General features: G+C 47.2%; 1 protein-coding gene across 1 annotated transcript in view; it reads left to right on the top strand.

Moving 5' to 3' along the window:
• Positions 1–14,408, top strand: part of CLPB (ClpB family mitochondrial disaggregase) — a 183,775-nt gene that overhangs the window by 140,337 nt on the left and 29,030 nt on the right. The window contains exon 7 of the mRNA XM_066367494.1: positions 9,501–9,615. Coding sequence (XP_066223591.1) covers positions 9,501–9,615 — 115 coding nt within the window. The remainder of the gene's footprint in view (positions 1–9,500; positions 9,616–14,408) is intronic.

Below are 14,408 nucleotides of genomic sequence, written 5' to 3'. Positions count from 1 at the left end.
ATCCTCCCTGGGAGATCAAGGAAGGCTTCCTGGAAGAGATGTCAACTAGTTGAATCTCTGCCTATGTATAACCACTATTAATATTTTTAATTATAATAATAGTAAATACCATTTAGCTAGTATATCCAGGCACTATGCCAAGTACTCTTATTCTAAAGCAAATCTATGAAGCAGTTCCTATTGCCATTTACAGATGGGAAACTGAAGCTGAAGCAAGCAAGCAGATGATTTACAGAAAATCAAGTTGTTTCGAGTAACTATTGAGATAGAAATCAGAGATTTTCCTCTTATGATACTGTACTTACCTTTTCTTGACTATACCCATATATTTATATACATGGCCTTTTTAAAACCTGGTTGATAGCTTACGGCATATATCAGGGATCTCAAACAGGCAGCCATGTTTTATCTTGCCAACCCAGAATTTTTTAAAATGTGACTGATGCTTTGGAGGTTGGAGCATGGACTCTAGCCTCAGGCCTTTCCATTCCCTATTATATGTGCTTGCCTGTCAGACATTTATATTTCCTATGTGGCTCTCAAGGTGTTTGAGTTATGATCCTAGTTCCTTATTTGTAATCTGCTTTTCTTTTTCACTCCATGTTACTTCTTGATGATTTTTCTATTTTAAAATTACTTGTTAGCCTAATTTTTAATTTTATTCTGCCTTTTAATAGGTGTTGCTTATCTAAAATCTCTGTCACCTTAATTGGCCTAAATAAGTATTTCCTCGTGGTTGGTTTACGTTCTCTCAGCATTCTGTGTGGAGGAGCCACCTTGGGGCCCCCTAGAAGATCCAGAGGTGGATGAATCCCAGCTCCCACTCCATGAGCCAGCCATCTGGGAGAAGAGGGTGGGGAGAGGCGGTGCCCCTGGTTCTGATCCCCACAGACTGACTTGTGCCTTAGGGGAGGGGTTTACACAGAGTTTGTGGGGCTCCAAGAAAGCATGGGTCTCCTCCAGGCAGAATGAGCAGAGCAGGCTTCATAGAGAATATAGCCTGTGATCTTACTTTGAAGGATTTCACTAGATGGAGAGTTTAATACTTAAAGCTTAGACTATTTTCATGTCTTAACTAAGTGACGAAGGAAACGTAGAAATATATCTCTGTACACATGATGGCAGATAAAACAAAAATATGGGGAGCTATTCCATGATGAATATTCAGCTGAGGGGGATGTGCTGGTGCCAGCCCGTGTCTCCACTCCCAGATCCTCACTCCACCGAGACTCACGAGAAATTTATTGCTCATTTTAATCACACCCAGAGAACGAATTGGCAGGAATATTAGGCAGCTAGACCTATCATATATATTTTATTTGCATATCGCAGTGACAGAATCACAAGCACATTCCCTATCTATATTTTTTCATTTGCTTCAGGGGTAGCTGGGGATGCAGTGCTCCCCGGGGCCTGCATTTAAGGCTGTGAGCCTGGGTGCTCCCGTCACAGCTGAAGGAAGCTTTCCGGGAGGGAAGGGGTGAGGTGCACAGGAAGGTAGGAGGGTTATCTCCTGGTTTAGGGTAAAGAGAGAATGCTTCCCTTCTTTGCCCAGCCTGCTCCTCACTGTACAGCTCAGTCTGAGTGCCAGCACCTCGGTGCTGCAGGGATGAAAACATCGTCTGACCTTCATAACAGATTTACTGTAGGCCATACACAGTGCTCCGTGCTTTATGGGGACAGGTTTTTGCATTATCTTTTTTCTGCTTTTAACTTCTTAAAAACTTTTTATTGAAATATACTTGTATAAGGTACACATATACATGTACAGCTCACAGTAGTGTCAAAAACTATATCTCATCAATAATAGACTATTATAAACACTCAGAAGCCCACATCATACTCCCTTCCCATCACTCCCCATACCCCAAGAGTAAACATTATCCTGATTTATTTTACTTTTATTTTTGCATAATTTCAAAAAATTACACTATGAATTCCTATAAGCCCTTCATCCAGAGTACCAATCGTTAACATCATACTTGCTTTATTATTTATATATGCATAAATAATATATAGAGATACTTTTTGTGAATCATTTGAGTGTAAGTTATACACATGATGTCCCTTTATTCCTAAATACTTGTATTAAAAAAATCAAGAACATTGTCTTATGTAACCTCAGTGCACTCCTCAAAATCAGAGCATTATGCTGATACTAACTAGTCTACAGATATTCAGATTTCACCAGTTGCCCCAATAATTCTTTTTATAAGAAAAAATTCTGGATCCCAAGTTGGATTCCAGTTGTCATGTCTGTATAAGTCTTTGATCTGGAATGGTTCCTTGGTCTTTTATTACTTTGACTTTCTAACGAGTACAAATGGATTATTTAGTGGACCAGTGTTTTCCAGCCACCAGTCCTTGGACCAGTGTGCCACAATTTTTGTGCCGGTCTGCGAAAGAGTTAATAACCGTCCTGATGGTTGTATGAAGATTTTAGAACCAATGATCTTAGTTGAATCTGCTTGTGCTCAGGGTGATTTCTGCCTTAGAGGTCCCCAAATAATCCTATTTTCATTAGTCCTCAAGTGTAAAAAGATTGAAAACCACTGTTGTAGGCTATCCTTCAATTTGGGTTTGTCTAATGTTTCCTTATAATTCAACTCAGATAATGCATTTCTGGCAAGAATATCTTCTAGTATTTTTTTTTTCTGAAGTGAGAAGTGGGGAGGCAGACAGACAGACTTCCTCATGTGCCTGACCAGGATCCACCCAGCATGCCCACTAGGGGGAGATGCTGTGCCCATCTGGGGCATTGCTTCATTGCAACTGGAAGCCATACCAATGCCTGAGGTGAGGCCATAGAGTCTCCTTAGCGCCCAGGCAAACATTGCTTCCTGCGGGAGGGGAAGAAAGAGATAGAGAGAAAGAAGAGGGGGAAGGGTGGAGAAGCAGATAGGTGCTTCTCCTGTGTGCCCTGGCCGGGAATCGAACCTGGGACTTCCACACACCTGGCCAATGCTCTACCGCTGAGCCAACTTGCTAGGGCCTCTAGTATTTATTTTCAATAAATTCATTAGGTAGCCCTGTGCCAAAAGTAAAGATATGAAATTTGTTTTTAAGGCTCATCTCCCTAAATAACTCTGAACTCCTTGATGGCAGAGAACAGGTCTTATTATCTGCAGTATGGAAAGTGCTAGGGTCAGTCTATAGGGGTTAGTGCTCTGTCTCTTACTTGCTACCAGTGGAACCTTGCTTTAATTTATTAGTACATTGAGGAATGAAATGTTCTGAACTCCCTAGGGCTGTGTGGATTAGAATCGCTGGTCCCAAATCAGGCAAGACTCACCAATGGATGCTAAAACTAGTGAATGGAAATTTGAGGAGTAACAGGATATTTGCATAGTCTCAGAGTCTCACCTGACAAGGTACTTATTAATTGCAAAGGGGAAAATGATAGTGGAGAAACCTGGCACAGACCACCTTAACCAAATGATCGAAGTTAATGTCACCAGTTATAGAATACAGAAGCATCAGGTGCCTCCTGATTTGATGCACTCAGAAGAACACAACTCATTTTTTCACTGCAGCCACTGCTTGCTCCTCTTAATCTTCTCTCACCAGTCTCATCTCTGGATCAACCCAGCTATTTGTAGAGGAATAACGTGATTTGATTGACATGTTAATACTGCTCTGGCAGCAACAGGAGGATGGTCTGTAAGAGAGGAGAATAGAATCCAGGATGCTGACATAGTGGTCACCAAGTCTGATGGGACTGATGCCTGCTGTGTGCCCGTGTGCCCACCCTTCCTCTGTAGGACTATGTACTTTATGAGCTAGTTCAAAACACTTTCAAGTCCCTTGGGTGCCTCTCTCATACCCTAGTCTCTTCTCCTGTCTGCTCTGCATCCCCTTGGCTCCTTTGTTGGATCCCCCAGGACTTCTCTTGTCATTGTTTCCCCTACTCAGGGCTCTTCCATCATGCCCCCTTCCCCAGTCTCATCTCTTGCCCCCTGGTCCCCTTTATTGACCCTTCCACCCCACTTTCTCTGTCCTCCTCAGCTTCAGGGCTTGGTAGAAACCCTGACTTTGACATGAGTTGGGGTTGGAGTCAGGAAGTCAGGAGGATGGGGCATGTCTGAGTCTGTCTGTGAGCAGCCAGTGGGCTCTACGGCCCTGACTCTCTTGAGATGCAAACTACAGTTTGACCTCTCTTCTTTTCCCTCCACCATACCTGTCTCATTCTTGCCCAGTCTCATTATGCCTATCAGCCCTGCCCCAGCTACCCTCTCAGTGAACATACAGTTCATTATCAGATCTGTTTCCTGAGGGATTCCCAACAATAATGGTGCCTGACATAGCCCTTCTCCCTGTAACCCTCCCCTGCAGAGCCACTGCAGCTACCCACCTCTGAGCAAGCCCAACTAGGCTTTGCCTTGGCCTCCCAGCCTTTTCCTGTAAATGCACTTACAGCCAGGAGGGGTGCCATATTAAATCAAGAATGATGGAAACCAGTGGCCATGATTATCCAGCCAAGATGCAGCATTGGGAGCTGGTTGCTGCTGGCTCCAGGTGAGGGCTTCTGAAGCTAATTGCATGTGGCTTTTATTAACAAGAAGATCACTCCCCACGCCTGCTCTCCTGGGTGGTGGCTTCTTCCTAGTTCCTCTCAGCCCAGTACCCTCTGCTTCTGTAAGCTGGGTCATCTGCTTATCTTTTCTAGTGGAACCATGTCAAAGCAAGCCTTGACTGTATAGTCTCAGTCGCCTTCCTCCCTATCTCCTCACAGAGCCAAGAATGATAGTAGCCCACATTTATGGAGCCCTTCCCAAGTGCCTTTTCCCGTTCTTCTCTCTCCTCTTTCCCAAGAAGATTGTATGCAGACCAAGTATTTTCCTTTCCTAGGTTCTTCCACTGGCTAGCTTTATACAAGCCTGGCTCATAGCTCATGCCTTAAAAATATCATTCAACCAACACATTTTCCTTTCTTTCTTTCTTTCTTTCTTTCTTTCTTTCTTTCTTTCTTTCTTTTTTTTTTTTTTTGGTACAAAGTCTGTGCTAAGCATTAGGAAAAGAGCATGAAGCAGTAACCTTCTAACTGGTTTGATTCCGGTATCCTATACATTTTTATCCAAAATTTTGATGCATTATCAGAAGTTTTTCTGAATAAATATTTAGGGCTCCAGTCTGGTAGAGAATCAGGACATGCTCAGATTTAGACCATAGGTTAAATCTTTCCCAGGACCATCTAGAAAGCTCCTGAGAAACCAAGCAAATCAAAGTGTAACCCTTCTCCACCCTCACCTCCATAGGAGTCGAGGACCCTTTCCCTTGCCCAAATAAGTAACAGGAATTCTAAAACAGGCTAAAATAATGACACTGAAGAAAAGTTACAGGAAGTACAGATGTTTCCTTGGAGAAGACCAGGAGGCCGTGATGACTGTACTCAAATCAACAAAGTGGTGAAGAAGGTCATGTTAGGCTCGACCTGCTGCAAAGGAAAAGGATATGTTCTGTAAGCCCCACAGATCCATGCTCGAAAGCCCCTAGAGACAGAATTCTGTACTACATAAGGAAAACTGACAGGCAGAGATGAGCCACAGTTGAGGTGTCCCCAGAACCCTGTTGGTGTTGGGACTGTGCTCTGCTGGGTTCCTAGGAGAAGAAGTCAGGGGCCACTTCCAGGACAGCGGGGGCATCCAAGTGGACTTGGCTCCGGGCTTCTCCTTGAGCCAGAGCAATTCTTCTTTTTATGTATGGAGCTCCACACAGATGAAATCAGTTTAAAGGGTTCCCACAAAAAAAAAAAAAAAAAGGTGCTGCGTTACATAATCAGTTATCAAAATGCAGCAAAGTAGAAGTAGCATTTATCAAAGGCCTCCCAAGGGCCAGGTGCTATGCTCTCCATTGAGTCTCTCACATACACTTCTCCCTACACATTCACCATGTGCCAGACTCTGTTAGCTGCTCTGTATACGTTATCTCATTTAGTTCCCGCCAGCATTCCACAAGGATCCTGCAGCAAGGTAGGTCTGAGTACCGTCCCCATGTAGAGATGAGGAAACTAAAATTCAAGGTGAATTACCCCAGGGTCAGCTAGCTGCAGATGAGGTGAGGTTTGAATTCAGGTCTGTCCGAAGCAAAGCTGCTTCTTTGTGCCACATGACACACACCCCCCCACACACACACACACACTGTAAGCCAAAAGAGGAGCCAAACTTCAGATAGGGACAACTGTAAGAATTAAATATGAAGCTATGTGTAAAATGCTGAGTACAGTGCCTGGCACACATCAGCTAGTCCACAAACAGTAGTTACCTCATTCAGTTGGCAACATTGTGTTGACTGGTTCTGTGAACCAGGCACTGTGCTAGGTGCTGGAGCTATGGAGATGACTAAAACATAGTCTTTGTCACTGAGGTCTTTATGAACTATGTAGTAAAGAGAGATAAGCCAGCAGTGAAATAAGTGCTCCCCAGGTCCTGGGGCAGGCACAAAGCCTTACACAATACAGTTTTGAAGCTGAGATTACCAAGGTACATAGAGGTCGGTGAGAGTAGAGGAGATTTTTCTGGTGAGGGAGCAGTGTGAGTAGAAGGCTTAGAGGCAGGAATACCCATCACTGAGAAGTGAGGAAACAGACCCATCAAACCATTGGAGGCCAGCTCCCATTGCTTCGAGCTCCTTCCCTGTCTGCCTGGCTGCAAGTGGCCAGGCTATTCCAGCGGTCTGCGCATCTCACCGTCAGAGCCTTCCGGCCTGGTGGACCCAGTGCTGAGAGGAGCTGGGTGGGCAGGGAGGAGGAGGAGGAGGTAGATATATGGCTGGAGTCGTCAGAGCCAGGTGATATATGTGGTGCCTGAGGGAGCTGCACAGTGACACTCTGGATTCCAACCGGCAAGTGTTGCCCCTCTGGGATCGGCGCCGAATTATTGCTCCATATGAAACCCCAGGACTGATGGGAGCTTTCAGTTACAGACTGATAGCAACAACCAAAATTGGATTGTTTGCTATTTATTTTTTTTAACTTCTGTCAAGGTCACTACTATAACAGGAAAACACTGCCCAAGCAGCAGGTATTTTTCATCCACTCTGCCCACAAGAGCAATCTGCAGCCACAACTTTTGTGACAGGGCCTTACCTTAGCAGCCTGCTTTCTAGAACTCTGCCAACATTATAAGAGTCTGAGGGGAAAAGAGCCTCCTGAATTCTCTACTCCAAGACCTGCTTCCTTCCCCTGTCCCCCCAGCTTCTATAAATGCTTTCTCATGGGACCCACCCACTCACCCCTCCCTGCCTGGTCTCCAGATAGTCCCACACCTCCCACCTAGCCCAATACTCCAGCTTTTTCAGGTCTCCCATGTCCCAGAAAGCCCCCAAAAATGTTCCTCACTTTATGTATCCTTCCCTTCTCTGTACTCCTACACCACCCAGTCTAGCTGTGAATTCTATTATCTATCATCAAATTCATTTTTGCCAACATTCACCAGATGCCTCTACTGTTCCAGGATTTGTGCTAGGAATAGCCGTGAGTAAAAAATAGTGCCTGCCCTCTGCCTGACCAGTGGTAGTGCAGTGGATAGAGCTTCAGCCTGGGATGCTGAGGTCCCAGGTTCAAAACCCCGAGGTCACCAGCTGGAGCACAGTCTCATCCAGCTGGAGCACAGGCTCACCAGCTTGAGTGTGGGATTATTAACATGATCTCATAGTCACTGGCTTGAGCCCAAAGGTCTCTGGCTTAAGCTCAAGGTCGCTGGCTTGAACAAGGGGTCACTGGCTTGGCTAGAGCCCCCAGGTCAAGGCACATATGAGAAGCAATCAATGAGCAACTAAAGTGCCAACTACAAGTTGATGCTTCTCATCTCTCCCTCTTTCTCCCTCCCGCCTTTCTCTCCCTCCCTCCCGCCTCTTTCTCCCACCCGCCTCTCTCCCCCCACCCACTTGTGCACAATACACTAAAAAAAAAAAAATAGTGCTTGGTCTCAAGGAGCTCATTGTTGATTTAGAATTCAGATTCATAAACGTGACACAAACTTTTTTACAAGTAGCTTAGAGTTTTTTTTGTTTTGAGGGTTGGTGGTGGTAGTAATAGGTACAGGGCTAGAAGGTAGCATGCATGCTTTGGGGCTGTGAGGAAAATGATTGATTCTGCCTGGGAAATATTTGTGCACAGACCATGCCTCACCTTTCCTGCTCGACTTTGAGTTCCCTGAGCGCAGGGCCTGGTTCTCCTCTCCTTCACAGTGTGAGCAAGTTCAGGAGCTCCTGCCTTTACTGAAATGGACTACGCCCAGGGCCAGCACATGCCAGGCATTCAGCATCACTAGACCCTCCCAGGGGGTCAGAGCACAGTTTCCTTTCTTCTCCCTGTCCCACCTCTCCATCGTGGTGTGCGTAGGGTCCACCACATAGCAGTTGCTCAATAGTTGTGTTTAATTGAAATTCAGTATCATTGAAGTCAAGGGTATTCATAGCTCCGGTTTGAAAACCAAAAAGGTTTTCACTAGGATAAGTGGAAAGGGAAAGAAACCTATATATATTTTTTTCTTTTCCAAGTGAGCTTAGGGGAGATAGACAGACTCTTACATGTGCCCCAACCAGGATCCACCTGGCAACTCCCATCTGGAGTCAACGCTCTACCCATCTGGGGCCATGCTCTCAACCAAGCTATTTTTAGCACCTGAGGCTGAAGCTCCATGGAGCCATCCTCAGCACGGGGGGCCAGTGCACTCGAACCAATTGAGCCATGGCTGGGGGAGGGGAAGAGAGAGAGAAGGCAGAAGGTTAGAGGTGGAGAAGCAGATGGTTGCTTCTCCTGTGTGCCCTGACCAGGAGTCGAACCTGGGACTTCCACACACCAGGCTGATGTTCTACCACTGAGCCAACCAACCAGGGCCAAGGAACCTATAATTGTTAAGCACTTACTACTGCATGCCAGCTGTGATGCTAGGCACATTATATACATCATCATGTTTAATCCCTGATTAATACTGAAGATCAGCGGTTCTCAACCTGTGAGTTGCGACCCCTACGGGGTCGCCTAAAGCCACCAGAAAATACATAATGTATATCAGGTATTTACATTCCGAATCATAACTGTAGCAAAATTACAGTTATGAAGTAGCCACCAAAATTATTTTTTGGTTTGGGGTCACCGCAACATGAGGACTGTATTGCGGGGTCACGGCATTAGAAAGGTTGAGAACCACTGCTGTAGATGAAACTAAAGTAGAGTAACTTGCTTCAGGTGATGAGCACATTTTGTAAATGATCATTTGAACTCGGGTGTTCTATCAGACTTTGGAACAAGTATTACTTTACTCATAGTCTTATTGAACCAGAACCCCTGGCAGTGGTCACCTGAGGTCAGGAGATGTGGTGAGAGGTAGAATGGGAGGACAGAGGGAAAGCTGGTCCTACTGTGGTCATGAGCCAGAGCTCTGCATTTTGACCCTTGGAGAGCCAAGCCTGTGTTTTATCCCCTGGATCAGGACAGAATAAAACTGGGACCCCATTGGTCCGTGCACTCCTGAGCCACCTTTGCTTTCTACCTGCAGTACCAGGAGAAGCAGCGGAAGCGTGAAGCTGAGGAGCGGCGCCGATTTCCCCTGGAGCAGCGGCTAAAGGAGCACATCATTGGCCAGGAGAGTGCCATCGCTGCAGTGGGTGCAGGTGAGTATATTAGGTGCTAGCCAGTGCCAAAAAGGGGAGGGTAGCTCCTGGTCTGCTGTAATGAGGTATACACCCTGCTGTCGCCATACTGTGCAGAGGTGGCTAATAATATTACAACATAACATTTGTTGAGTACTTTCTATGTGCTAGACATTGTGATAAGTTCTTTGCATATGTTCTGTCATTTAATCCTTATAGCAACCCTGTGAAGTTGGTACCATTAAATCCCCATTTTACAGATGAGGAAGCTGAGACAGAGCACGTAAATAATTGCCCCAGGCTGCTTTTCCTGTGTTTACAATTTAACTCTATCCTACATTTGGTCCAGTGTTTCCCACATCCCCACTTTTTAGGTGGGGAAACTGAGACCCAGAGAGGAATGGGAGCTTGTCCATAACTAATGAGATAGCAGCTGAGCCAGAACTAGAACTTCTGTCTTCTGCCAATAGCTTAATCTTAGGGAAAACATCCTGAACAATTCTTGAGTTCCTTCTTCTCTACCCCAGAAGTTCTTGTGCCCTATACTTTAATTCCTGGGAGCCAGATTGCCTGAAGATGTAACCCCTAATTTAACAGCCCTCCTGCCCATGCCAACCCCCCTGGAGAGAAATATAGGACTGAGGTTCTACTAAAGCCTGTGGCCTCACCATTGTTTTCTGACTCGAGTGCACCCTCACACAGCTGCAGCAAGGGCAGAGGCACCATGCCTGGCTTAGAGAAAGGGATATCCTCCAAGGTAGTGGTTCTCAAACATGGTTTCTCAACTACTATCTTCAGCATCCTTTGGGACCTTATTAAAAATGCAGACCTCGGCCTTAACTGGGTAGCTCAGTTGGTTAGAGTGTCGTCCCAAAACGCCAAGGTTGTAGGTTTGATCCTGGTTAGGATACATACAAGAATCAACCATGAATGCATAAATAAGTAGAACAACAAATTGATGTTTTTTCTCTCTCCATCCCTCTCTCTCCCTAAAGTCAATATATGAACATTATAAAAAGGGAAAAAAAGAAATGCAGATCTCAAGCCTCACCCCAGACTTATGAAATCAGAAACTAGGGACGGGGACTAGCAACCCATGTTTTTGCAGGCCCTGCAGGCAATTCTGATGCTCAGCTCAGGGTTAAAAACCTCTGCCTGGTGCTTCTTGATCAGGCCCACCCACAAGATTTTTTTTTTTTTTTTTAGTGAGAGAGAGAGAGTGTGTCAGACAGAGACAGACAGGAAGAGAGAGGGATGAGAAGCATCAACTCGCAGTTGCAGTACTTTAGTTGTTCATTGATTGCTTCTTATACATGCCTTGACTGGGGCGTCCTGCCAAGCCAGTGACCCTTGCTTAAGCCAGTGACCTTGGGCTTTAAGCCAGTGACATTGGCCCAAGCCAGCAACCATGGGGTTATGTCTGTGATCCCACACTCAAGCTGGCAACCTCGGAGTTTCAAACCTGGATCCTCAGCATCTTAGGTCAATGTTCTAACCACTGCGCTACCACCTGGTCAGGTCCACTCACATGTTCTTTTTTTTTTTTTTTTTTTTTTTGTATTTTTATGAAGCTGGAAACTGGGAGAGACAGTCAGACAGACTCCCGCATGCGCCCGACCGGGATCCACCTGGCACGCCCACCAGGGGCGATGCTCTGCCCCTTGGAGGGGGGGGGGGGTCGCTCTGCCGCAACCAGAGCCACTGTAGCGCCTGGGGCAGAGGCCAAGGAGCCATCCCCAGCGCCCGGGGCATCTTTGCTCCAATGGAGCCTTGGCTGCGGGAGGGGAAGAGAGAGACAGAGAGGAAGGAGAGAGTGGGGGTGGAGAAGCAAATAGGCGCTTCTCCTATGTGCCCTAGCCGGGAATCGAACCCGGGTCCCCCGCACGCCAGGCCGACGGTCTACCGCTGAGCCAACCGGCCAGGGCCACTCACATGTTCTTACCTCTTCTCTCTTGTCTCCTCTTCTACATTCTGTCTCACCACATGTAGTTCAGCAACTGCCAAGACCAGCACCAGGTTCTGCTCGCTGATAAAGGAGACATCAGGATGAAATTGTGGTGCCTCTCTGGGATATCCTGGGTTGGCATTTTTAGTCCCAGGAAAACAATGAAGGAGTAATTGAAAAATGAAAGTGGTTGCCCCTGTGACACACCGAGCCCAGCCTGATTATCCTCACATACAGCAGTGGGACTCATGTGGCAGCTTGAGCCCCTCAACAGGGGCCTGACCCCATCAACAGATAAAAGTTGCCCAATGACTAGAGCTGCCTCACCAGCTCGAGGTCAGAGGCTGCTTGCTGGCCCACACAGGAGCCAAGGAGAGCTTTTTTGAATATACAAGGCCCCGCTACTCAGGCCCACTCCACACCAAGCTGCCCTTTTGGGTCTAGATACAGACATTGTGCCTTAACCACTACCTTGGAGGTGACAACCTCTCACTTCTGTGCCAATGTCCTGTCTGAAGTAGAGGGAGGGAAGACCCTGGGAGCCCTCGGGTTGCAAAGAGAAGGGCTACCCCACAGGAGAGAGAGAGATCACTTGGGCAGAGATCTGCGAAAGTTCTGCTGGAGTCTCCGGGCCATTTGGACCAGAACTGGAACTGCCATCACAGTGTTTTCCCTCTGCTTCCTACATGGCCCTTTCTCAGCAGGCTGCCTGCTCCTCCGACCTGCTGCTGCTTGCCAACTTCTTAAGCCTGTAAGATAGAAGCTCCCAAAAGTAGGAGTGGGGGAGAGGGAGGAGAACATTGAAATGGAAAGAATTCAACCAAGCTGGGCTTGAATAGCAGGACAGCACTTGCCAGTTGTGCCACTCACATGAGTCACTGAGCTTCTTTGAGCATCAGTCCCCTGTCTTGTGTCATGGGGAGCCATATCCAGGCCGCCTGACTGTAGAGATCATGCTCTTTCCCATGTATGCTGACAGCAGTGAGTAAAACTTAGTCCCTGTCCTTAACACAGTTACCATCTAGGGTTGGGCACTGTGCTCTTTATGTCAGGCCAATAACTATTTCTGGGACTGATCCTTAGTTCCAGCCCCCGGCTGTACTCTTTCCCTCGCCCTACAGACCTCTGCTGCCCCACCCATCTGTCTCCCCCTGTCATGGACCCAAGTAGTAGATGATTCAGCTCCCCACCTCCCAAGGGCTGTCAGAATGTCTTCCCTGATTGCTTTTTTCTATCCAAAGTTCCGTTCTGTCCCCCAAACTCTGCCTCAGATCAGGAAGGCCCTACTTCTTGTCCTGTGGTATTACCGTGCTGTGGCCCCAGTGACCCCAGAAAAGACAGAGAGGCTGTTAAGAGCCTGGGCTGTAGGGTTGGTACGTTATCGCCTCCATTTGTAAGGCAGTAACTATGTGCCCACCTTGCTAAAAGCCCTGCGGCTGGGGATTACACTGGTAGTGGCCAGGTAATATTCAGCTACCCCCACCCAGTGATGCCTGAGGCACTGTCTGAGTTAGAGTCTGTGGTAGGCAGCTGCAGCCAGTGCCTCCGGACCTCAAGGCTGAAGGAGGTGCAGGAATGGGAGGCAGATCTAGAGGATAGGCCAGGCCTCCCTGAGTCCTCTAGGCTCGTGTCAGATGTGTGCTAGGGACTGGCTGGGTGGACCCTGGCACCCCAGGGGTACCATGAGGGTGGGCAGCCAGAGAAGTGCCGCAGAATGAATTGATTTGATAAATGGCCATTTATTACCCTCTCGAATTGGCTGAAACCAATTTCGGTCACATCAACCCCTGGTAAGTGCTGGGATATTGATTTGTGCAAAGTAATACAGTGAATTTATCAGTGTGATCCCCAGCTGCAGGGCTTCTAGCAAGGCTGGCGCACAGTTACCGCCATACAAATAAAGGAGATAACGCACCAGCCCCATAGCCTAGGCCCTGTGGCCTCTCTGGTCTTTCGGGTCACTAGAGCCAAAGCAGGGCCAGCCAGCACACCAAAGCCAAAGCCTTGGCTTTTCGTATAGAATCCAGAGCTGTTCTTGGTCATGGGTGAAGGGGGATGCCTGCCTACCCTGTCAGACAGACCTGCTTGAGTTCAAAGCCTATTTCCCACAGTTTTCAGAAAGGCATCCAGCTGTCCGTTCAGCACATTCCGACCTAGACTCCACTGCCCTCCTCCAACCTGCCCACCTCCTATGTTCCTGTCTCAGTTAAAGTACCACTATTCACTGGTCTCCTAAATATTTAGAAATTTAGCTGTTTTGTTAATCCCTCCCTCCCCCCTCTCCCCTTAGAGCCCATCAAGTATTAACTTCTATCATCCTATCTTTTGAATGTCTCAAACCTGGCCTCTCCCCTCTGTTTTTTTTTTTTGTTGTTGTTGTTGTTTTTCCAGAGAGAGAGACAGAGAGAAGGATAGACAGGGACAGACAGACAGGGATAAAGAGATGAGAAGCATCAATCATCAGTTTTTTGTTGCGACACCTTAGTTGTTCATTGATTGCCCTCTCATATATGCCTTGACCGTGGGCCTTCAGCAGACCGAGTAACCCCTTGCTCAAGCCAGCGACCTTGGGTCCAAGGAGCCCACGCTCAAGCTGGCAACCTCGGGGCCTCGAACCTAGGTTCTCCGCATCCCAGTCCGACGCTCTATCCACTGCACCACCGCCTGGTCGGGCTCCCCTCTGTTCTTAATACCACTGCTCCAGCTCAGGACCTCTGAGCCACAACGGTAGCCTCCTCACTGGTCTCTCTGACTCCTTTCATTCCGGTATAATCACTTCTCCCCAGCTGGAGTGATCTTGGTGGAAAAAAAAACAAAAATTCCTGTTTAAAATCCTGGAGTGGCCCTTACTGCCCAGGCCTAACACACA

The sequence above is a fragment of the Saccopteryx leptura genome, chromosome 1 (assembly GCF_036850995.1).
Source record: "Saccopteryx leptura isolate mSacLep1 chromosome 1, mSacLep1_pri_phased_curated, whole genome shotgun sequence".
Classification (NCBI taxonomy): domain Eukaryota; kingdom Metazoa; phylum Chordata; class Mammalia; order Chiroptera; family Emballonuridae; genus Saccopteryx; species Saccopteryx leptura.
The sequence above is the reverse complement of the archived record's forward strand: the minus strand, read 5'-3'. Positions and strand labels throughout refer to the sequence as shown.